The 25,843-nt window shown below is 40.7% G+C and overlaps 1 protein-coding gene across 1 annotated transcript; it reads right to left on the reverse strand.

Moving 5' to 3' along the window:
* Positions 1-20: 20 nt before the first annotated feature.
* On the reverse strand, positions 21-20,587 carry LOC144252174 (uncharacterized). Its single transcript, XM_077794679.1, has 4 exons — positions 20,474-20,587; positions 18,668-18,717; positions 3,294-3,469; positions 21-55 (listed from the first exon to the last, which is right to left on the reverse strand). Exons 1-4 carry the CDS (start codon positions 20,560-20,562, stop codon positions 41-43), a joined length of 330 nt encoding a protein of 109 aa, XP_077650805.1. The 5' UTR covers positions 20,563-20,587; the 3' UTR covers positions 21-40.
* Positions 20,588-25,843: the final 5,256 nt, after the last annotated feature.

Raw genomic sequence — 25,843 nt, forward strand, 5'->3', positions numbered from 1 at the left:
CACTGTCAAAAAAAAATAACAGTATCTACTGCTTTTAAGTTCATGCCAACTCCACCTGAAAACCATACAAAAAAGGAGCATGATCAGCAACACACAAATAAGGAACTATAAAACACACAAGGCAGAACTGGGTCCTACTGAAAATCTGAAATCAGTCCAACTGACTGGTTTCATCCTTCAAACTGACATTTCTGCCCCAAACTTCAGGTTTTGACCACCCTACAGTGGTCAAAAGTGCTACCTCACCTTTCATTGCGTGAACTGGGAAAATTTAATTATCAAATATAACAGAATGAGAGATACGCAGAAGAAAAGGATGCTTAAGTTAATTGTGTGAAGACATTTAATATTTGTTTGAAAACCTTGATTGGATTTTGCTTCAAGCAGTCTGTGAATAAGGACACAAGTTCTTTCAGAAAACAGCTCCAAACATGTCTCGGGGCTGCAGTTGTAGCTCAGTGATAGAACACAAGTGATAGAACACGTGAGGCCCTGGGTTCCTTCCTCATCACCACGTAAAAATAAATAAAATAAAGGTATCATCTGTTATGGTTTAGATGTGGTGTCCTCCAAAAGCTCACATGTGGGACAATGCAAGAAGGTTTGGAGGAGAAATGACTGGGATATGGCTTTAACCTAATCAGTGAATGAATCCCTAATGGGATTAACTGAGTGGTAACTGGGGCAGGTGGGTGTGGCTGGAGGAAGGGGTTCATCAGGCACATGGCTAAGGGGTATATATTTTGTATCTGGACAGTGGAGTCTCTCTCTCTCTCTGCTTTCTGATCACGATGTGAGCTGCTACCCTCAGTCACACACTCCTGCCATGATGCTGCCTCCCCTGGAGCTCCAAGGAATGGAGTCGGCCTTCTATGGACTAAGACCTCTGAAACCATGAGCCCTCCAATAAACATTCCTCCTCCACAGTTGGTTCTGGTCACAGAGGTGAAAAAGCTGACTAAAACAGTGCCCATCTACAACTAAAAATGTATCTTAAAACAACGAGAGGTCTGCAGTGGGCAGTAAGAAACACACATGACCACACTTGCAGCTTCAACAAGGTAGGAAGACCTGACGGCTAGCTATGATTAGAGCAGATGATACCTGCCTCTGAGTGGAGAAAACCTGAGTGTCTTCCTGTACTGGTTTCCACACTGATCAAAGAAGATGTCGTAAAATCAGTTCAAGACAAGAACACTCAATGCAACAACTCTCTGGTCTTTCTCCAATGGTGCAGGAAAAGGCCAAAAGAGCACTTTGGGTTCAGGAATTTAGAGTACTAAGAAGCAAACCACAGGCTTCTCTTTGATAAATGTGGAAACTGTACAGAACACACTGTAGCCAGGGTCGTTGGAGCTCATTGGTAAAACAGGCCTAAAAGGGCTTGTTCCAAGAACTGAATGAAGGGTTCCTTTCCACAAGGACTACTAACTCCCGGCTGGATGTAAGACAAGCCAGGCAGGAACATTCTCATTGAAGTCTTCCTATAAAATCAAAGTTGGAATAAAGAAATACTAATGACTGAACACGGAGAAAGGCTAAGTTATACCCAATAATAAGAGCTACACTTCTACTTTACTACTGCCAAGCACTGCTCATGGCAGTTTACATGCATTGACTCTTTTAACCCTCACAACAACCCTGTGTCCTTGCTAGCACTATCCTCATTTTGCAGATGCTGAAATGGAAACAGCTAGATTAAGGGATTTATTTGAAGTTGCACCACTAGAAGATAAAACAGTCAGGATTCCATCCCATATTCCAGAATCTGAGGTCATTACTCATGGGACAGAGACAGGGTCTCACAGTGTTGCCCAGGCCGGCCTTGAACTCCTGGGCTCAAGCCATCCTCCTGCTTCAGCCTCCTGAGTAGCTGGGACTGTAGGCATGCACTACTGTGCCAGGCTCCACAACCTTTTTATCCACTGTGTGCTAACTATCGAGGCAGTCATCTCATTTGAAAATGTGTTTGTGTTCCATAAGAATTATCTTTCTTGGGCTGGGGATGTGGCTCAAGCACAATTCACAATAACTGAACTATGAAGCCAATCTAGATGCTCTTCAGTGGATGAATGGATAAAAGAAATGTGTCACGTATACACAATGGAATTTTACTCATCAATAAAAGAGAATAAAATCATGGCATTTGCAGGTAAATGGATGGCGTTGGAGAACATAATGCTAAGTGAAGTTAGCAAATCCCAAAACAACAAATGCTGAATATTCTCTCTGATATAAGGAGGCTAACTGATAGAGGGGTAGGGAATGGAAACATGGGAGGAATAGATGAAATCTAGATAGGGCAGAGGGGTGGGAGGAAAAAGAAGGGTAAGGGGACTAGCAAGGATGTTGGAATGAGATAGACATTATCCAAAGTAAATATATGAAGACACGAATTGGTGTCAACATAATTTATATACAACCAGAGATATGAAAATATGTGCTGTATATGTGTCATAAAAATTGTAATGCATTCTGCTGTCATTAATTTTTTTTAAAATCAATTTAAAAAACACTGGCAAAAAAGAAACAGAAAATGCAAAAAATAAAAATGAAAGAAAGAAAAAAAGAAATGAGAGAGTATATGCTAAAAACCAAAACCAAAACTAACAATAAAACCCCAGAATGCTTCCAGTAATCATACTGTAGAAGTATTGCAATTTTATTCTTTGACTGATATGTATTATGGGACAAAAGAAATGAGCATTTATGAGACATGAAAATTAAATTATTCCCTCTATGCTTCCAAACCAGAGTTATCAATATGGAAGAAACAGTATGCAAAAAAATAAAGATGATAAATAGAAGCTCTACTCTCAATTAAGTATCAATATACACATGGAAGTATAAAGTTCATAAGCATGTATGTATATACACATATAAAATATATACACACATATAAAGACACGATAAATATGTAAAATATATACATATATACACACATATAAAGATATAATAAGTAAATACTTATATATACACATATTAAAGTATATCCTCAAATCCTCCCATCCCCCTGCTGTCCCTCCCAGGTCCAGTGGAACTGAGGGGTCCCTGAGTGCTGAAAGAAGGATGTAGTAGTCACTGTGACCCAGCATGCCTGGTGCAGTCAGCCAATAACAGCACCTCCTAGCACCCTGGTGAGTGGTGCTGGTAGGTGGGTGAGAGGCCATAGGTCAGAATGGCCACTCCCCCCTGTAGACCTATGCTCCACTTCCAGTGGCTGAGAAAGTGAGTGTTGCATTTGTTAAAAATAATGTGTCTCTGGGCATTGGTCCCTAGATCCTCCCTCTTACCATGGCAGGTGAACTGGTGCTTGTCTTGTATCTTCCTCTGATGTGGCTGGGACAGGAAGCTCCTTGCTTGCCTGCACAGGGTGAGTCAGAGTGCTGTCCGTCCACCCGTCTGTGACATGGGCAGATTACTGGAGAGTGACCAGGATGCAATATTTCTCTTTGTGTATTTATATAATCTAATATAGAAGAGTATTTTAAAGCCACAATTAAATATCAAACTTTTTTCACTAAAATATATTTCTTCTTATACACATCAAATTTTGTCTCTTGTTATTATTGTCCCATAGATTTCTTGTGTGCTATATAAGCATTATGAACCTTCGTAGATTATTTTCACTTATATATCTTTTGCTAGTATATGCAAACAATTCATGCTAAGGTTTTATTAACATTGAAGTGAATTATATCTGATCAATATATTAGTTTTCTTTGGGGATGCACTTAAGTAATTTTAAATGATACAGAAAATTAAACTCACACTACCCTTAACATAACACTTTCTCTTCTGCTATTTAGTAAAAATGGATCACAAAACTGTTAAATTTGTGCTGTTCTGCTGACAGTAAAACTTAATGAATGCCTGTATGCTATCAAGTGCAAGTTAAAAGAGTAGAGCTAAAGAAATTTTTTTATTGTATGTGAAATGTGAGTATTTTAGAAAGCGAATTGGCTAAAAGCAATTTAATGAGGTACCTTCTAAATTGAGGTGATAAGAAGGCTTTGTAGTGCCGCAGTCCGGCTGGGTAAAATAACCGGGAGGTGATAAGCAACTTGAAGGTTGAAGAGGGAACTGCTTTATTGAGGAGAAACTCAGAGGGAACTGAGCACGAACTCAAGGTAGTGGGTACCCAAGGTAGCAGGCACCACTTTATTGCGGAACAGCAGAGGTATATATACCTAACTGATTACACACAGCTTGACTCAATTAGCATTATCTAGATACAGCAGTCAGCCAATAAGGAATCCTTATCATCTTAATGGCTCAGTGGCCTTGCCTCACAAACCACTCCTCCTGGCAAACTGCCAGATGCCATCTTGACTTGATTTGTGGTCCCCAACATTGTAGAAGTTGTGAGAAAGCAATTTAGATGTTCCTGATGATGTCTAAGAGGCCTGGGTGCCTAGAATCAATCTAAATCTGAAACTACTTCAAGGATATTGAATAGGAACACTGTGTCCTGTAACATTTTTGTATTTATCTTTGCTTGTTGATCTGCAATCACTCTTAAGACATTAACTATTTATTGTACTGTTCCATTTAAAGAGTCAGAGAATGAAGACATAAATCTCCAAAGACCAAAGTGATGTTCCTGAACAGGAAGTTTCTCTATGTGTCCTATATCCATGACTAATTTTTAATTTTTCATTATATTTCAACTATAATTGGAAAAACTCTCATATTACTTTCAGGTCTATATTCATTAAGTTTTGACTTATCTTTTGAATGTCCCAACTTCAAGAGATAAGTCAAAACTAATAAAAATAATTTATTATTTACCAAAGACATATTTAGCCTAAACTTCTACGATAAATATGTATTTGGTAAATAATAAATTAAAACACCTCATTATGTATAAAGCCATAAATAACTTTCTGCATCATTTATTATTTACTACCAGCAAGACATCTGTTAAGAGTTTACACACATTATCTAATTTAACCCCTATGGTTCCTAATAGGCTCCATTTAAAGATGCTCAAAGATCCCTGACTTTTCCAAGTTTTGAAATATTAATGGAGAAAATGGGCATTTTAACCCAGTTCTTCTCAGGCTGAAAACCAAATATATTATTGTTTAAAATATTAAATACAAAATCATAACTGTGTGAAAAATTTAATGAGACAATTTTTAATTTTACATTGAATTGGCTTTATGTAGAAAAGGCTAACGTAAGAAAAGGCAATGAGAGATTTGACTGCAAAATTATTTTAAATGACTTCACAAAAGAAGAATCCATAAATTGCAGATAAAATTAGTATTATATCTATCAAATAGTAAAAATTTACATGAAAAAGTGATATTATCAATTGAAAAAAAAATAATGCTTGTACAATTAGGAAGAGACAGGGCACATACCTTACTAAATAAGAAATACAGAGGCAGCATTAACGTATAAGAAATGCTGAAATACATACTAAATAATATGTAAAATTTTTAAGGTGAAAAATCATTTTAGAATTTGGAGATGGGCAAGATTTTTCTAAAAAATCTAAAAATATTTGTAAAAAAAAAATTGCTTTGAAAGAAAGAAAAGGGAATTCCAGGTTTTAAATATGTTGAAAGGAAGAGAGAAAAAAAGGAAAAGGAAGAGTAATCAATATGAAAATCACTCAAATCAGTCAATGCAATGAAAAACCAAAAAAAAAAATAACCCCAAATAAAAAACACCAATGTGCAACAGAATGATCAAATTTACTGGATTTAAAGTCCACTACTTATGGTGAAAAAAGATAAATTTATTACCACCAAATATTACAAAGGTAATATATTACCTTAGATTAGAAAAATGAAGAACAGTGTTACTTTATTAGATAATTAACAACTTATGCAAATGCCTGGAATTTTATTGAGTTTGAAGAAGCTGAGAATTAAAGCAAGTGTCACAAAGATTTATAGATTATCTCTTAGTGATAACATTTTTTTAAAATTTTTTGCCTACTAAGAGTTGTTTCAGAGTAATGTCTTTATTGTTTCCACAATTAAATAGCTGAAAACAACTATGTTGTAAAAGATGGAGGACAATGGGAAAAGTTTAAGCTGCATTTGGACTAATCAAAGAGCAAATTAATGTATTTTCTGATTTTAAAAAATACTAAAAAATATGAACACCTTTTAGCTCATGAATATTCTTCCAAAATATAACAAGTATCATATATATATATATATATATATATATATATATATATATATATATATATATATATATAACTACTTATATATGAAGATTACTGTGACATTTTTTATAGCATCTGAAAATTGGGTGTAGATTCTACAAGTCTATATAAAAGAATGGATTTAATTTTAGCATATCCATTATGTGAAAAAAATTATTAACTTAAAATTATGATGCCAATTTATTTACTCTAATAATAGGTATAAAAAGGTTAAAGTTGAAAAAAAACATGTTTGATCCTGGTTTTGAAAAATGCTAATCCAGTAGTAATGATTCATAAGATTATACAGAAAATATTAGCCATAATCAAGAGGATAATTCTTTTTTATTTTACACTGAACTTTATGAACATAAAAAATTGACATCCTATTCCTAAAGTATTGTTAGATGTTTGACAATAGGTAGAAATAACACAAAATCAGAGAATGAGTACTAATGCTAAAATTTAAGCTACAACTTTATTTCCACCTATGTGAATAATGAAACACATTATTTTTAAGTGTTCCTCATTCTTTGGTCATTTGAAAATGTAAGGCTGTATATGAATATACTTTGAACATGAAATAATATTTATAAAATTACTTTTTTTCAGAATAAAGTTTTAGAACCCCTAAATTTTCTTATGCTTCATAAAAGCACTATTGTGGTTCTTACCAGGCCAATAATAATAACACTAATAATAAAAAATTTTTCAAGGCTGAGATTTCCCTTTCATGCTCAGAAGATAAACAGACAATTGGCACCAAATTATAGATTTGGGACAAACAAAACCTTGATCTGTCAGTACAAGTAGAGAAAGTGAAGCTCAAGTGCTGCAAAAGGATTTGATAGTACAACAGTTTGTTTCTTTGTTTGTTTTGGTACCAGTGATTGAACTCAGAGGCCCTGGACTACTGAGCCACATCCCAGCTCTATTTTGCATTTTTTAGATATTTTTTAGTTGTTGATGGGCCTTTATTTATTATTTATTTATATGTGGTGCTGAGAATAAAACACAGTGCCTCACACATGCTAGGCAAACACTATATTATGAGCCACAACCCCAGCCCTCATATTTTGTATTCTTATTTAGAGATGGTCTCACTGAGTTGCCTAGCGCCTTGCTGTTGCTAAGGCTGGCTTTGAACTCATGAGCCTCTAAGCCACTGGGATTACAGTTGTGCACCACCGTGCCTGGCTGATAGCACAACAATTTATTAAAGCAGAAGCATCTTCTGTGAATTTATTGGACAGCTTCTGCTAACACCCTTTCAAGTGCAATCATGGGTTTCTTTCATTCTAACTGATGACTGATTCCTTTCTCTTCTTCTGTCCAGATAACTTTAAGCTCCTTATCTTTATTGAATCTAACTTAGAAAACAAATGTGTTGTATTCTAACATCAAATATGAAACACATTTTTGTAATAGAATATTGTTGTCTTTGATTTTCCATATTATATCCCTAAAATCACAGACACTTCGAAAAGACATTACATTGTGTTTTATGAACATTCCAAATAATAAGTAGCTAAGATAAATATTTTCTGAACTCTGAATGTTAAAATCTGGTACTTCTTTATATTCTCATATTCTAAAATAGCTACTATTACTTCTTTGTATTTTTATATTCTAAAATAGCTAATATGATGGGCATAGGTGTTCAAACTGGAGAGATTGAGTAGGGGTTGAAAATTGTTCGCCTTGGTTTCTTCTACTTTAATTATCATTTTTAGTTGAGTTCCCCTTAATTTTATGTTGGAATACTATAATAATATCCTGACTCTCCTGTGTGTGTGTGTGTGTGTGTGTGTGTATTTTTCAATTTACTCTTTAAGCTCATATGTCTGATATCAGCACCTCCCTATATAAGCACCGTAACTGTTCCCAGTAAAAAGCAAAAGCAGACACACTTTAAATTTTGCATCTACAATTTACCCCTTTCCCTCAAATGTTACTTTCAATACATCATCATTTTGTTGTTAACAAGTTAAATATTCTCCAATTCTCCTTCTTCTATCCTCTTTGTTATTACCACAAATCAGTGTTCTGGGGTGGGAGACTCCCCTGAGAACATCTGAAAATGCCTAAAGATATTGAGATATTGTTATACTGGAGGTGAGGGAAATATTACTGACATCTAGTGAGTAGAAGCCTTGGTTACTGATAAACTACTACATTTTTACAGCAAAACCCCCAATAGCACAGAATTCTGCAATGCAGAACCATCATAATGCTGAGGTCCAGAAACTGCCTGAGATCAAGACATCATTAACTGGTAAGTAGATACCTGAAACAACAGGATGAATGAATGATCTCTCACTGTTGCTCTGGCTCCCATCCAAGACAAATTTCCACACTATAGCAGAGCCAGTCTGTCCAAAATGTAAAAAGAGCCTGTATTTTATACTTAAAACTTCAATTACTTAGTACAAGGGATGTAAGGCATTATAAAATTCTTCATAAATTATTTCCTCATTAACTCTTTAGTTTCTTCTCACCTCCCTTTTTCTTTCTTTACCAAACTTCAGCACTACTGAAGAGTTTTCTATTATTTAAACGTTCATCTTCTCTCTCTGTTGTCTGATTTCTGACATTTTGATATGCTGAAGCTTCTGCATGATTGCTATGACACTCAATTGATAGGACTTGTTCCCTTTGGACATAGGTCCCCCTCTGAGGAAAAAATAGAATATAATCAGGAAAATGCAAATAACCACTGCATCACTGTAATTTCTGAGAGAGATTATTAGACTATTTTGGAAAATTAACTTAGTACATTTTATAATTGAGTTGGATTCTAAAAAACAAACACCCACCTCAGTTTGTTATTTTTGCCATTTTAACACACAATAAAATACTTCTGAGACAAAGTTTTTCTCCTGATTTGTTTTGGCACTGGAACCTGGAGTCATCCCCCAGGACAGAGTGGCTAAGGAAGATGGACTTCCCTTCATTTTCAGATGCCCCAGTTGTGTGAGCATTAAATATTATTCCATCTACTTAATAGCCAGGAAGTCACAAAATAATTGAGAAAAAATAGCAGGTTTTGAGACAGTGAGGAATTTTTCCTGCTTATACTTTAAGAAAGGCAAATCAATATGAACAAAATTTATAGTGATGTTAATTGGCTTAGGTAAGGTAGGGGATAGCCATTTGAACAAGTCACTGACATATGAAATGTTACCTTTTGGAATTTTAAGCAATTTTATGACAAAGGAAACTGATTTTGCCAATCTGAGAGATAGTGGAGACTTTTCTCTTTGAATAAAATCATCCTATTGACTTAGATAGATCTCAAATTTTTGTATCATGCTGCTTGATTTTGCAAATGCCACTGTCCAATTTCCCTTAGATTTTTTAAAGTTCTCCTGTGTAATATGTTGGAGTAGTTTCTTGGCCTGATGCGCCCAATTTCCCCTTTGTGACACAGTGAAAAAAAGGATACTGGTAATAGACATCAATAAGTTCCATTCCAATTTTAAAGAATTAGCATTTACATATTTAGCTTTCAAAAAATAAAAATCAAACAAATGTTATTCCTCATAAAAGACTTGTGACACAAAATATTTAATTTTTATATTTTTGCTGTTTCCTTCACTTATCCACAATAACATACTCTTTTTTAGAATGGAAGAGATAAAAGCTTTTGTGTTGATGACATATTAAAGAGAGAAAGTGAAATGAGCTTAAGTTTGATTTAAAAAATGTATTTTTCAGAATATGCATAAGTTCAATTTTTATAAGCATTAAAACCAAGCATTTCTAAGTGATCAAACTTAACTCTTAAATTTATTCCATAGGTAATAGCAGGCAATTAAAAACTACTCCCCACATCCACAGAAGCATTATTTTACACTTGATAAACACAAGTACCTTTGTTTCATTATCTATTAGAGGATAGAGAAATAGTAGGCCTGACAAAAATATATGTATATATAATATATATGTATAATAGATGGGCATATTTAAGTATGTAAATTGTATCTCTGCCTGTCTTAAAAATTGCTAATTAATAAAGTGAATGCCATTCTAATTTTATTCTGTTTAAGAGGTAATTTATTCAAGAATATTCAGAAATCATCTATCTAATGGTAGGTTAGATTTTATTAGCATAATCCAAAAGTAGCATTTATTACTGGGGAAAGTAAGTGGTGTGGGTCTTTCATTTGGGCTTTAAACTTTATGTCCACCTGCACTATAGAATTATTACAAGAAGTTCCTTGTCACAAAATATAGAATTAATATTATAGCTCTGAATATTGGATATAATACACAGTAACTAGAAACTTTAGATATATTTTATATTTAGATTATTCTTTCATTCTTCCTTTTATATACTAGATGTTGATGATATAAAAAATGATACAATATAATACCAATCCTGAAAGAATTTGCATCATAATGGAGAAGATATCTATTTGTAAAAACAGACAAAGCACACTTAATGTTATGATTAAAGCTTTTGAAAAAGTATATGGAAATTAGATTAATAAGCTCTCATTTCTATTAGGATGGGAAAGTAATGATGGTGCAGCAGAAATTCTTTGGGGCATGAAAAAAAGAGAATTCAATGTGGAACTTAAAGAGCTAGAGGCAATGGAGGCTATGTTGGCAAATGTTAAGCATAAATAGAGACAGAGAAGCAATAAAAATCAGAAGAGGTAGGAATTGTGTGAAGCGAAGGAATGATATGAACAAGTATTAGTGGGGCTGAGTTTGTTCCTACAGGGAATTTGGAAGACTATTTGTGATCATGCTTGGAAGAGCTGGGGGACATATGAATAAATATTGAGTTTATTGCATAAATAATAGAATACTTTCTTACTTTTGTGGGTATGGCATGGTTAAATGTTTATTTTAGAAACTAATGCTTGTGAGAGGGGAGAATGGCACACTTGAGAGAGGCTCATGACAGGAAGAGTAACTAGGGGCAGGTCACTGTTCTCTAGGCTAGAGATAAGAGAAAGGAGGGTTGTAAGCACTGGCAATAATGACAAAATGAAAACTTATTTAGAAAGCAGAATAAACAAAACATAATAGTAAGGATTTGATTTTTATTTGGTTTGTTGTAGCTAAAATCACAAAATTTAGAGATTTAAAATTGCCTATAGTTATGTCTCAATTATGGTAAAAACTGCATTAAAATAATTGAATACTTGGTGTGTCACAGCAACTCATGTGGTGGGAACAGCAGCAGTGGCCAGGCAGCACAGTTTCAGAAGGTTCCTGAGAGCCACTGCCTGCAGCACCTGCATGAGCCTTGTGCTCTCAGCCAGGAAGCTCCAAAAGGAAGGTCAGCTCTGAAGAATGTGAGGCTAAGAAGAAGCCTAAGAGGAGGTCTTCCAGGCTGTCTTCTCCGACTGCTGCTGCCAAAGCAGATGCCAAAACCAGAAAGGTTTTCTTTCATAGTCAGCAAATGGAAATAGTGATGTGAATGAATAACTGTGATATGAAGTAATAAATGCAGTTTTGCAAATATTTCCAAAATAGAACTGACGGGAAGCAGCAAGTCATCAAGGAGACTGTATAAAGTGTATGTTCACAAAAGGGAGATTTTATAAGGATCCCAAAGAGGAGTTGGATATTTCCAGATGGAGCAGAGTGAGACTGAGAGGTCTGTGAAAAGAAAATAGGATTTCAGGAGGTGCATCATCATCTGCCTAACTAGAAATATATTACACAGTTAAGGGAACTGAAAGACTTTAATTTGATTGAAATGCACAATATAATTCTACAACGAAGGGAAAATAGGCAAAAGAGAAATTAGAGAGTACATTGCTTGGTCCTTTAATAAGCAAAGACAAGAATAACATGGGGACATTTATATTTTAGAATAATCTCATTGGCTTTATTGCTGACGATGGGATAACAGATGTAAGACCTATGAATGAGGGGCTCAGAGTAGAGTTTACTATATTTTAGCAGAGAGATGATACAAATTTTAATGTCATTATCAGTTACCAGACGATGTTATTTAGAGTCAACAAAATATGATTACATAGAGAAGTAAATTGAGAAGTAAAGTTGATATATGTTTGATTTGATATATTTTGACCTGGAATTTATATATTTTAAAAAACCTTTTATAATTTACACTAAGTGTTTACTGCGCTTCTATAGATGAAATATTTGAAGGATTTACTGAGTCTGACAATTTTAGTGTTTTAGCCTCCTGATTCATTAATATAAAATGTTACATTTTAAGTAAGGGAAGTATTTTTTGTTTGAATTACTGCTGTCTAAAAAAGATATTTAAATGATTATATCAAACAAGAATTTATTATGTCTGTTTTTATTATTTAATTTTCCTTTTAATGTGTTATGGAAAACAAAAGTTTAATAATGGAAAATTACATTTATTTTACATAATTTTGGAATAATTTTTAGCTAAGTTATCTAAGGCAAAAAATAAAAAGTAAAGTTTTACAAAGCCAGATATGTGGTAGGAGGTGGGAGAACTAGAGGTGTGCAAAATTTGTGGTTAGAGACTGATCCTTCCCATCTCTTCCAGATGCTTCCCTTATTCTTAACATTTCTCAAAATTTGATATTGATACTCTCTTCTCACATTTTTCCGAAGAGGCAATTACATTACTTTCTATGATTGCAGAAAGTTATGATTACATTATATTAGTTTTGACACTAAATTACACACTGGTGAGAAAGCCATGCTCTTCATTTGGTTTTTATTTTCATCACTAAGACAATACAAAGGTGACTCCCATTCCGTAGTCACAAGTTACTTCAATATTCCTAGTAAAACATAACAGAAACATATATATGTTTTATTTCATTAAGATCTCCTGAAGGGAGACAATTCTTTGTTGTATGCTAGAGCCTTTTTCCCCAAGTTTTGAAAAGCAAAATGTCTCCAGGTATTGTCAACTATCTCCTAGACTATGAATATGGGGAAGAGGCAAAAACTTCCGTGATCCAGATGCAAAAGAAACATTAAATGTTTAAAGATATTTCATCTTTTAAATTCTAATGAAATGCCCAAACAGAATTCTTTTTTTAAAATTTAATTTTTAGTTGTAGTTGGACACATACCTTTATTTTAGTTATTTATTTTTATGTGGTGCTTAGGATTGAACACAGGGTGTCGAACTATCTAAGCAAACACTGTATCACTGAGCCACAAGCCCAGCCGCTCCCAAATATAATTACTGTCTAAAGAAATATGGAAAGAAAAAAATCATCACTTTATATGCTTGTAGATATAATAGATCTACAAGTGGTTTTGTTATATCATATTTGTAGAAAAGAGGAGAATGGAAGATAAAGTTTTCCCATTCAGTTTTCTCAATCTGAATGCTCTTGTACTCTAAGCAAGACTTGTTGATTTTCCTCATAATTAAACATAATCTACATTTTGTTACAGCAACACATTCAAGGAGAGAATAAGGTACCAATCATTTACTTGCAGAAAGAAAATTAACAATTTGCTTCATGTTGCTATGAAGAAACCATTTAGGTTTTTAAAAAGTACCCAAGGTTTCCACCCACTTTCTCCTTACATTATCGTCATTGAACATAATAGACAGCTAATAAAAATGTGACCTTATGTGGGGGAGATATTATTTTCAATCAATCACTCCTTTGGATAAATGTTTTGAGTCATTCAATGGTAACTGAGTCCTTCTGGTCCACTGGCATATATGGGAGACACAATTAGAATTACTGTAATTATCAACTACTTCCTATAAGCAAATAGAAATGATAGCTAAATAATCTTTAAGTGAATAATATTAAATATCACAATTATGAAAAAAGTAAAGAATATGAGTTATTTAATATTTTCTTTCGAATTCCAACTCACTGTTTTGCCTGGAATTACACTACATTATGTTGAAGTAATTGGTAAACTATACTATTATGAGTGTAAATTTTACAAATATTGAAATTACTGCATTCTGAATAAAATCACAAACTCTTAAAATGGGATATTTAAAGAGGGGAAAATAGTAACTAATACAACTATCTAAAAAATTTATTATACTTTACTGGGCAGTCATAGTCATGGCATTCTTATAAATATTTTTTAAAACATTTTTTGTAGTTGTAGATGGACAGAATGCATATATTATATGTTTTTTTAATATGGTGCTCAGGATCAAACCCAGTGCCTCACACATGTTAGGCAAGCATTCTGCCAGTAGCTTCAGCCCCAATCCCAGGCATTCTTTTTAAGTATCATTAAGTTTACACATATTTTTTGGAAGGGATTGAGTATTTGTTCATCTATGATCAACACTTTTAGGCTAATTTTCTGTTTTAACTCAAGTTTTAAAAAAAAACCTGCTTTTATTCACATTAAAAACAAACTGCTTGATATGTACTCAATAATTAGATGATGAATTAAGATGTAATTTTTCCAATAAGTAGGATGTGGATGCACTGGAGCAAACACCAGCAAGAGTGAGGGCATGCTGCTAAACTGTCTCACCTACTTTTATCATGCTGTATCCACTTTAGGGATCCAATTTATGTGGTAAACAAAACTTTCAACAAATTCATTTCATCCTCACAATAATTATACAATGGGGAGATCAACTTAATCTTCATTTTACAACTTGGAAAACTGAAGAACAAAAATATCCCATAACTTATATAAAGTGGCATGCCAATAGTGGCACAGCATGGATCTGAACAGTTTGGCTTCAGTAGCAGGATTTTTCCAACCTCAATAGACACACAATTCAGTTAGCAATCTTATTAAATTCAGATTCGGACTCAGTACTTCTGGTTAGGGGAAAACAACATTCTGATTTTTAACAATCACACCTGTGATACAGATGTTGCTAGTCTGAAGATCACCCTTTAATTAGCAAAGTTCTAATCTACACTGGACAATAGTGAGAGATATGGCAACCATCAGAAACACAGTTTATACTCAGAAAATTACTCTTATGTGCAAATTGCCAACTTCTGATTTAGAACTTATGCTACTTCTTTTTCTTTCTTTTAAAAAGGGAAGTTAAGGGCTGGGGATGTGGCTCAAGTGGTAGTGCGCTCGCCTGGCATGCGTGCGGCCCGGGTTCGATCCTCAGCACCACATACAAACAAAGATGTTGTGTCCGCCGATAACTAAAAAATAAATATTAAAAAATTCTCTCTCTCTCTCTCTCTCTCTCTCTCTCTTTAAAAAAAGGGAAGTTAACAAAATTTGCAAGTATTATAGTAGCTAATTTCAGGTTTTGATAGTCAACATATGATTAATATAAACTTGAAACTGTAATATCTACCCCCCATAAGGCCTTCCATTCATCCAAAAAGGATTTACAATTACTCTTAAATATCTTCTTTAACATAGATTCAGTCCAAACCCATTAATATTTAGGAGTACATGTTTGTACCCCCTATACAGGAAAAGAAATTCAAGGTTAACTTAGAAATCCAGCACCTTTCCAAAATTTTGCTGTTTACACAAGTGCTGACTCTAAGTGGAAAAGGAAGCACATCCTTTGATAAACAGAACGTAAATGTCAACACATTACTAAACAACTCTCGTCCATAACTTTCTGTAAAACAAAGGGATGTTCATAATAATTTCCCTTCATGCTCACTGGTGAATTGATTTTTATACCGTAATCTAAAATATAGAATGTAAAAAGTATAAAAGTAAACCAAAAAACATATATTATTTCCCTGTGTTTAAAATGCATTGGCCCACAGGCCTTCAATACTTAAAACCTAAAATACCATCAAATCATTAGAAATTAAATCTTTATCAACCTTGTTTACTAAAAGAAAAATAAGTATTCCTATTGACATATAATCAAACACTTTTAAAGTCATGCATTTAATTTGACAATGATATCTTTCAAAGGCCCTCCTGGATGTGTATATTAGACCTAATTATGTAACTAAATAATAACTTATTAATTAAAACAAAAGATGGGATTTAAGACAAATCTCCCTAGTACAAGTAATTCTGGTTTTCCTATATCTCATTCAACATTTTCCTGAATGTACCCAGATACACTTAACATTTCTTCCCTGAGGGATAATTAACTGCCACATACTTTGACAAGTTTACACACACACACACACACACACACACACACACACCTTACCAAAAGCCATAATTAAATAATTGCACCTGGAAGTAGCAAGCATAAGGTTTCAAAGGTCTCATGCAATATTAACACACAAATTCTAAATATACTTATGATTGTGGAATCCCATTTTTAATTACAACATAAATTAACAAATCTAAATAATACAATTACCATAAAGCTAAAATTCTCATTTATGCAGCTATGAGTTAAAAGAAATATAATACCACAATCTATTGCATTTTCTGGCATGAAAGCAAAAACACAATACAAATGTAGGCTTTTCTATCAAAATTACAAGAACTAACCTTCTACCCAGAAGAATCCAAAGACACACAAAAGCATCTGCATTATTTTACATATGAGGTGTATGGAAAAAAGTCTCTCCCCAAAGTAGTAAGAAACAACTTCTAATTTCCTAAGAAACTTGTATTTTACATTTGTTTTTTTTTCCTGAATCACTTACACAGCCACAAAGAAACTCAGATATTAAAGAACTAGAGAAGTTAAAAGATGTCCTTTTCAATAGTCAACAGTCACCAAAGACTGTGACAAAAGAAAATAGATATAAGTATTCCATGTTACTGTGCACAAGCAAGCCCAAAGTTTTACTGCTTCAATAGTTAAATCACTAAATGTTAAGCATTATTTCATGAACCTAAATGAAATCTGGTATATAAAGAGAAAAAAATATGCGATAAGTGAAACTTACTTTCTATTTCACAGAAATATTATTATTATTTTAGATTATTTTACTTCATCTAAAATAATCCTGTGACCTTGTGGAAACAGTCCTGGGTTAAACACTTAAAGTACATTCCTTTACCAAATGTACTAGTATATTACTGCTCTGAAAGTATTCAATATGTCTACTATGTTCTCTAGATGTAAATTCATACACTGGTTTAAGCCATTTGCAGAAAATCAACAGAAATTATCAGAATATATTCTGAAAGTTAAGTGATTCTTCCACAGAGCAAATTTAACTTGACCTCCTAAATGGTACAGATTTGACACACCATTTAGAAGGGTAAAAGAAATACTGATTTACTTCTTCTCTAAAGCAATACTGTTCAACAAAATTATAATACAAGTTACACATGTAATTTTGAATTTTCTAATAACTATGCGAAGATGATAAAAATACAATTTTTAAAACACTTACTAAATATGCCAAATATTATTTCAAGATGTAAAAATCCAGTATGCATTTCACACTTACAGCATATCACATTTTCAACTAACCACAACAACCTGGTCCATAGTCAGAATGTGGCTAGTGGCTACACTATTGAGCAGTATACTTTTTAAGTAATATTTTGAGATCTGACATACCACTCTGTTTATAATTAGTTCACATTCATGTCTGCTTTTTAAACTGAAATGGCTGTGACTACAAATATAAGCAAAACTGTTAATTCACTGGATAAATCAGGATCAGATCCCCCTTATCTGGGAATCTGGTTAACACACACAATAAGTAGCAAATGGATTTTTCTTTATTATGTCTCAAGTAGACTTCAGAGATGGTGCTGATCAACATGAGCAAACACAATTTGTAGCAAAAACACAGGTTAAACACCAAAACATTTTTATATCAAATCATAACACTGCCTTAATTCTAGCATCCCTTCCCCTCTCATTCTTGAGCACATACTTCTATGCAATTTATTTATAATATTGCTCTCTAAATTTGATAAATTTTGTAAACCATACAGTCACCATTCAAAAATAAACAGAACACTATATAAGACACAAATGAAAAAAATCAACCAGCTACTTTTAATACAATTTGTCAACCAATCTTAAATTCTGAGTTCCACTGAATTTGATTCTTCTCACAATTCCAATTAATTTACTTCTAAGAATTTTCCCAAGTCATTAGGATATTTGTTTAAAATGTAAATAATTCCAACAATGTGTTTTCTAGAAAATAACAACTACAACCATAGCTTAGCACATAAAATTTGTCCTTAGGCAAGTTACTGAATAAATCAAACAAAAACAACTATACTCCTGTTTAATGCTTTCACATTTTGTAACACCATATTCAACAATTTCTAAATTTGGAAAATCAGTTCAGATTGCACACAAGCACTAACTTTAAAACTTAAAACCTTACAGGTTTCTACAAAATACTTGTGAATAAATGTATTCCACAGAAAAACAACAGAAAAATCAACACCACTCAAACAAATCTCAGCAAGAAGCACAAGATCAGTATATTCATAAGTACAGAATATATGATACATGCTAAACAGTATTTTTCCCCTAATTTAATTTAATTCACCTAGGAAATTTTTGTTTAAAGCACTTGCAAAGTTTTAAGGAAGCAAACATAGCTAGCTAGCCTCTTCTGCTGCACATACATACAAGGATAATACATTCATCTCCTGATATAATTCCACAATTTAGAAATCAAAATAACAAAATTTGTTTCTTACCTGTAGTTAGGAGAGGGTTAAGGGTTATTTCAGCTAGCTCCTTCTGAATTCTATTAGTGAAATGGGAACAGACAAAAAGGATTTGAGACAGTCTACAGAATAACCAGAAAAACAGAATGCCCTCTACCATCATGCAGGTAACTGCAAGGCTGGTTTTGCCTTCAGTAATGCTAACATGGCTGCTTCTTCTTTGTTCTCAGAGGCATAACCCAAACTCCTTAACAGAAAATTGCAGCTTTTTTCTCACTTGGTACTGTAAATAGGTAAGTCATTTACACCTGATTTGAGAAAGTCCTCCACTACTACTCAACAAAACGATGTAAAATCTATTTTAAAACTCGTTTTACCAAAGAAATTCTCTTTTCAAGCTTATATGCAAATGAGACAAAACAGAAGGAGGAAAAGCACTAGAATATTTTTGACAATGACTTCAATCCACTTTTACTGTGGTAAAAATTAGAAAGCTATTGCAAGAGCACATTAATAGTTTTGTCAATATTTTATCTGTTTAAAAAAAGTTTAAAATTTACAAATACCTTTACCAATGAAAAACTTCCAAGGACTATTTTAGCAATCTTACTTAACCATTTCTTTTCTCTGATCTTAGGTACAGCACGTAAATTTAAATTTCATACTCTTGGAGGAAAGAGGGCCTTAAGGTAAGGGGAAAAAGAGCATTTCTCTGATTTTCTTGAAATTTAAAATGTTTTCAAAAGTTGTTTAATGTTCTCTCCACAAGATTACAACATACTGAGAAGAATTTTAAATTATTTCAAAGACTGCTGCTATTCAATACAATATTCTCAAGTTCATTAGTGTTTGATTAATGGTGCAATGACTGTGAAAATGTATAGAAAAATAAGAACATGAATCACTATAAAATGCAATAATTGATCAGTTTTTATATTTCCTTTTTCTTTTAGTTGTGATCAATGAAAAACCACAAAACATCAACATTAGGTAATGCTATAGGTACACTTTATGTTTGATACAAGAGTTCTACTCAACACAACCACTATCACTGATGGAGTCCCATTGATGGATTTTTTTTGCCATAATAGAAAATAAAAGTCAGCAGGAAACAAATAATCTTTCACTTATAACCAACAAAATGTTTTTTTTTCCTGCTGTTGATTTTCACTACTATGTCAAGAACATCCAGGAGTTTTAAAGATGTGCAAAGTTTTAACAGCAAAGTGACACCTGAGATTGTTAATGGCTACTTTTCCATTTTATTTGTTCTCACAAGAACAAAGAGGGATAACTATAACTACAAAAAAAAAATTATACCTATTACGCAGGATTTAAAGACTTGTTTGTAAAACTAAGCAAATTTAAAATCTGCTTTCAAAAAACGCCAAGGCCTGACATTCAACATTTTTTAGCAAATATAAACTTTTTTGATCATTTCCTTTCATGAAAAGTGACATATTTCCTTTTATGAAGTTGCCACCACAGATGCCTGGACTGACACCCACATGGACACAAGCTAATTTCACTCAAGAGTATAACTCACAAAAGGAAACATCCCCAATGTACCATCTAATTCAGTTTCACAAATTTTCCTTGCCAACTCCTTAAACTCTCAGGATGAGAATTCAGTCTCTAGGACTCTTGCTGAAATTACCAAAGTACAGAATAAGTTTGCTTAGAAGCATAATTTTAGTGAGGATATTTTCATGCTCCCTAAAGGATGACAATTCATTCAAGTACAAATGAAATTGGTCATGAAGTATTTCTGGAGTATTGTTCTTGATGTAAAAATAAAAGCATCCAATTGCTTGAAAGACAACCTGACAATGTTACCTTTTAGCACTAGTGGATAACTTAGCAGTGGTTTTGCGAGAGAGTTTGGTGCTCTTCTTCCGCTGGGTGGCAGAAGGTTCTTTCTTCATGATCTTCAGGCTCTGGAGCAGCAGGGTCTTGCTGGTCGAATCTGAACTGCCACTGCTGGTGCTGGGGCTGTCATCATCGGACATTTGCTTATCACTGGCCATCTTCATGAAGTTATCACTTGGAAAACTTTTTAAAGAGGAAAGAGAAGAGGGAAGAAATGTTAATCTAAGAAATCAATCAACAGCTTTTCCTTATCTTAATATCATTCCCAAATTGTATCTATAAAAAGGCTTCAAAAGTGTTCACATTTATTGTATGAAAATGTTACTGGGGATAGGATGAATCTTACAATGCCAGCTCTCAAGGATTGTCCGAAATCACCCTCTCACATTTTTTTCCATTCCTTGGATAATCTATGAATTGTCTACTTTCTCAGAAGGCATGAAAAAGATTTGCCGGGGAACTTAAGGCAAGGAGTATTAACAACATAACTGTAAATAACAGATTTTTATGAAAAATGTTCAAAAGTCACTACACGTCTAAATATACACAGACTGACATGTGTCAGAGCTACCAAATTCCCTTCCCCAGAGTAAAACATTCCCTGTTAACCGCTCATATGCTTATTTAAGGTGAACATTCCTCTTCTATGCAGGTAAAACCTTTAAACACAACACTGGGAAATTTAAAACTCAACTAACAAGGTTCCCTAGCCTTTTCCACAGCCAGCAGTGAAGATTCATCCAGGCGCCACCATGGGAAAAGCAGAATCCAAACTGCACTTTCTGCAAAGCTCCCCACGTCACCAAGGTTCCTTGCTCAATCTTTACATCACGGGGGACATTTTATCCAAAATTAACGAAAAGAAGGGTAAAAGCCCAAGAAAAAACAAAAAAGCCCCAAGAACTGCAACAAATGTCTGCGCCCTCATAGGCGAGCCGCTGCCGCTGCTGCTGCCAACGTCCACGCAGCTCCGCGGCCCTTTGTGGGGAAGGCAGCCCCAGCGGGCAAGTAATAGGAGCAGCCAAAAGGCCCCGCAGCTCGGGGACACCGGTGGCGTGTACGCCTGGCGTGAACCTAGCTGCTGCAGCCGCCCTAACTGCCCAGCCCCCAGGACCCCAGCCCCGCCGCCCTACCTTGCACCCTGAAGGAAGCTGCCGCCGCCCCTACTGCCCCGATGCGGACCCCAGGACCCTGCCTTACCTCGCGGCTGGGAATGAAGCTGCCGCCGCCACCACCCCAGCCAAAGCCCACGGGGACACCATCCCCGCTGCCCTACTTCCTGGTGTCAACGTAACTGCCGCTGCCGCCCTAACTGCCCACCCCCCAGGACCCCAGCCCCGCCGCCCTACCTTGCTGCCTGAAGGAAGCTGCCTCCGCCCCTACTGCCCCCCACGTGGACCCCAGCCCCGCCGCCTTACCTGCAGTTGGAAAGAAGCTGCCGCCGCCACTGCCCTGGCTGAAGTTCACAAGGTTCCCATCCCCGCTGCCCTACTTCCCGGCGGGAAGGAAGCTGCCCCCAAAGCCGGTAGCGGTGGCAGGAACGGGAACGAGGCGTCGGCGGCGGCAGGAAGGCGAGGCCGCTGAAGTCGTCCCCTCCCCGCCCCCCTGGCTGCCACCCCCACGCTGACCCCCACGCCGACCCCCACCCTCCCTCTTCCTTACCTGCGGCAAGAAGGAAGCAGCCGCCGCCACCCAGGCGGACACCCACAGGAGCCCAGACCCGCTGCCTTACCTCAAGGCTGGAAGGAAGCTGCCCCTGCCCCTGCCCCTGCCCCCTCCCATGCAGACCCCAGCCTGGTGCCTTACCTCGCCGCCTGAAGGAAGCCAACGCGGCTCCCCTCCACTGCCCCCACACGGACTCCAGCCCGGCTTACACTGAGGTGGGAAGGAAGCTGCCTCCGCCACTCCCCGGCTGATCCCCACGCGGACCCCAGCCCCTACGCCTTACCTCGCGGCCAGAAAATGAAGCTGTAGCTGCCGCCCTGGCTGATGCCCTTGGGACCCAAGCCCCGCCAACTTACCTTGCTGTGGGAAGGAAGATTCCGCTGCCGCAGCCCTGGCTGACCACCAAGGGGACTCCAGGCTCCTCCCCGCCCCTTACCTCAGAGCAGGAAGGAAACTGCCACCGCCTGGTGCCGCCGGGCCCCCCTGCCTCTGGCTGCCCTCCACGCGGACCCCAGCCTTGCTACCTTACCTTTCCGCTTCAAGGAGGCTGCCTCTGCTGCCCAGGCTGCCCCTCACGCGGACCTCAGCCTTCCGCCTTACCTTGCCACGTGAACTATGCTGCCACTGCCACAGTCGCCTTCGCTGTCGCTGCTCCAGCTGCCCTCTACATGTACCCCAGCCCTGCTTCCTTACCTCGCCGCGTGAGTAGTTTTGCTTGTTTGTGTATAAGGACCCCACAATTGACTTTTGTTATTTAAGATAGTGGGGGCAGGGCGGGGATCGCGCGGGGGGGGGTCCGAGGGCGAGGACGGGAGCGGAGGGCGAGGACAGTGGAGGGGAGGAGGGCGAGGACGGCCCCGCCCCAGGGCGAGGACCGGGGTGGACCGCGAAGGCGAGGACCGAGGGGGGGGCGGAGGGCGAGGACCCCGCAGGGAGGGGAGGGGGCCGAGGGCGAGGACAGGGGGGGGCTGAGGGCGAGGACGGGGGGCAGAGGGCGAGGACGGGGGGTGGGCGAGGGCGAGGACCCAGCGGGAGGGGGGGGCCAAGTGCGAGGACCGCGCGGGGGGGGCCGAGGGCGAGGACCGAGGGGGGGGGCGAGGGCGAGGACCCCGCAGGGAGGGGAGGGGGCCGAGGGCGAGGACCGCGCGGGGGTGGGGGGGGGACACTCACCGCCAGGCCTAAGAAGTCCAAACCGAGCAGCCAGCAGAGGCCTGGCTGGGCAGCGGCTAACAGGATCCGGAGCCCAGGGCATGCGCACTGGAGCGGCCGGGCCTGGGTACTGGGGATAGCGGGGGCAGGGCGGGGATCGCGCGGGGGGGGGGCCGAGGGCGAGGACAGGGGGGGGCTGAGGGCGAGGACGGGGGGGTGGGCGAGGGCGAGGACCCAGCGGGAGGGGGGGGCCAAGGGCGAGGACGGGGGGGGCCGAGGGCGAGGACGGGGGGGCCGAGGGCGAGGACGGGGACCCCGAGGGCGAGGAGGGGGGGGAGGAGAGCGAGGAGGGGGGGCGGAGGGCGAGGACGGGGCTGGACCGCGAAGGCGAGGACGGGCGCAAGGCGAGGACGGGGGGCGAGGGCGAGGACCCAGCGGGAGGGGCGGGCCGAGGACGAGGGTGAGGACTGCGCATGGGGGGTGGGGGCCGAGGGCGAGGACCGTGCAGGGGGGGGGGGACACTCACCGCAGGGCCTTAGAAGTCCAAGCCGAGCAGCCAGCAGAGGCCGGGCTGGGCAGCGGCTAACAGGATCCGGAGCCCAGGGCATGCGCACTGGAGCGGCCGGGCCTGCGTACTGGGGATAGCGGGGGCAGGGCGGGGATCGCGCGGGGGGGGGCCGAGGGCGAGGACGGGGGGGGGCCGAGGGCGAGGACTGGGGGCCGAGGGCGAGGAGGGGGGGGTGGGCGAGGGCGAGGACCCAGCGGGAGGGGGGGGCCGAGGACGAGGGTGAGGACTGCGCATGAGGGGTGGGGGCCGAGGGCGAGGACCGCGCAGGGGGGGGGGGACACTCACCGCAGGGCCTTAGAAATCCAAGCCGAGCAGCCAGCAGAGGCCGGGCTGGGCAGCGGCTAACAGGATCCGGAGCCCAGGGCCTGGTACTGGGGATAGCGGGGGCAGGGCAGGGATCGCGTGGGGGGTGGGGGGGCCGAGGGCGGGGGGGGGGTGGGCCGAGGGCGAGGGGGGGGTGGGCCGAGGGCGAGGACCGAGGGCGATGACGGGGGTGGACCGCTTAGGCGAGGAATGGGGGGGCGGGGGGGGGCCGAGGGCGAGGACCCAGGGGGAGGGGGGCCAAGGGCGAGGACGGGGCCCCCCGAGGGCGAGGAGGGGGGGGAGGAGAGCGAGGAGGGGGGGCGGAGGGCGAGGACGGGGGTGGACCGCGAAGGCGAGGACGGGCGCAAGGCGAGGACGGGGGGCGAGGGCGAGGACCCAGCGGGAGGGGGGGGCCGAGGACGAGGGTGAGGACTGCGCATGGGGGGTGGGGGCCGAGGGCGAGGACCGCGCAGGGGGGGGGGACACTCACCGCAGGGCCTTAGAAATCCAAGCCGAGCAGCCAGCAGAGGCCGGGCTGGGCAGCGGCTAACAGGATCCGGAGCCCAGGGCATGCGCACTGGAGCGGCCGGGCCTGCGTACTGGGGATAGCGGGGGCAGGGCGGGGATCGCGCGGGGGGGGGGGCCGAGGGCGAGGACAGGGGGGGCTGAGGGCGAGGACGGGGGGCCGAGGGCGAGGAGGGGGGGGGTGGGCGAGGGCGAGGACCCAGCGGGAGGGGGGGGCCGAGGACGAGGGTGAGGACTGCGCATGGGGGGTGGGGGCCGAGGGCGAGGACCGCGCAGGGGGGGGGGACACTCACCGCAGGGCCTTAGAAGTCCAAGCCGAGCAGCCAGCAGAGGCCGGGCTGGGCAGCGGCTAACAGGATCCGGAGCCCAGGGCCTGCGTACTGGGGATAGCGGGGGCAGGGCGGGGATCGCGCGGGGGGTGGGGGGGGGCCGAGGGCGGGGGGGGGGGGTGGGCCGAGGGCGAGGGGGGGTGGGCCGAGGGCGAGGACGGGGGGGGGCCGAGGGCGAGGACGGGGGTGGACCGCGAAGGCGAGGAATGGGGGGGCGGGGGGGGGCCGAGGGCGAGGACCCAGGGGGAGGGGTGGCCAAGGGCGAGGAGGGGGGGGGGCGAGGGCGAGGACGGCCCCCCCGAGGGCGAGGACAGGGGGGGGAGGAGAGCGAGAACGGGGGGGCGTGGGGGGGCAGAGGGCGAGGACGGGGGTGGGGCGAGGACGGGGGGGGGCCGAGGGCGAGGACGGCCCCCCCGCGAGGGCGAGGGCGGAGGGCGAGGACGGGGGGGTCGAGGGCGAGGGGGGGGCGAGGGCGAGGACGGGGGGGGGGCGAGGACCGCGCAGGGGGGGGCAGGGGGCCGAGGGCGAGGACCGCGCGGGGGGGGGGCGAGGGCGAGGACCGCGCGGGGGGGGGTGCCAGCGCGAGAACCCAGCAGGGGGGGCGAGGGCGAGGACTGAGGGTGGGGGCGAAGGCGAGGACTGAGGGGGGGTGGGCGAGGGCGAGGACTGAGGGGGGGGCGGGGGCGAGAGCGAGGACGGGGGGGGGGTGAGGGCGAGAAGGAGGACCGTGCTGGGGGAGGGGGCGAGGACCGCGCGGGGGTGGGGGGGCGAGGTCCGCGCGGGGGCTGCCCTCCAGAG

Source organism: Urocitellus parryii, unplaced genomic scaffold (genome assembly GCF_045843805.1).
Source record: "Urocitellus parryii isolate mUroPar1 unplaced genomic scaffold, mUroPar1.hap1 Scaffold_37, whole genome shotgun sequence".
In the NCBI taxonomy this organism is placed as follows: Eukaryota; Metazoa; Chordata; class Mammalia; order Rodentia; family Sciuridae; genus Urocitellus; species Urocitellus parryii.

Excerpts from the sequence above, each read along its gene's own strand:
- LOC144252174 (XM_077794679.1), bottom strand. The coding sequence starts at position 20,562 with ATGAAGAAAGAACCTTCTGCCACCCAGCGGAAGAAGAGCACCAAACTC. Across the intron at positions 18,718-20,473 it reads TTATCCACTAGTGCTAAAAG|AATTCAGAAGGAGCTAGCTG; the intron begins GTAACATTGTCA and ends TTTCACTAATAG. Across the intron at positions 3,470-18,667 it reads TAACCCTCTCCTAACTACAG|ATTATATAAATACACAAAGA; the intron begins GTAAGAAACAAA and ends CTTCTATATTAG.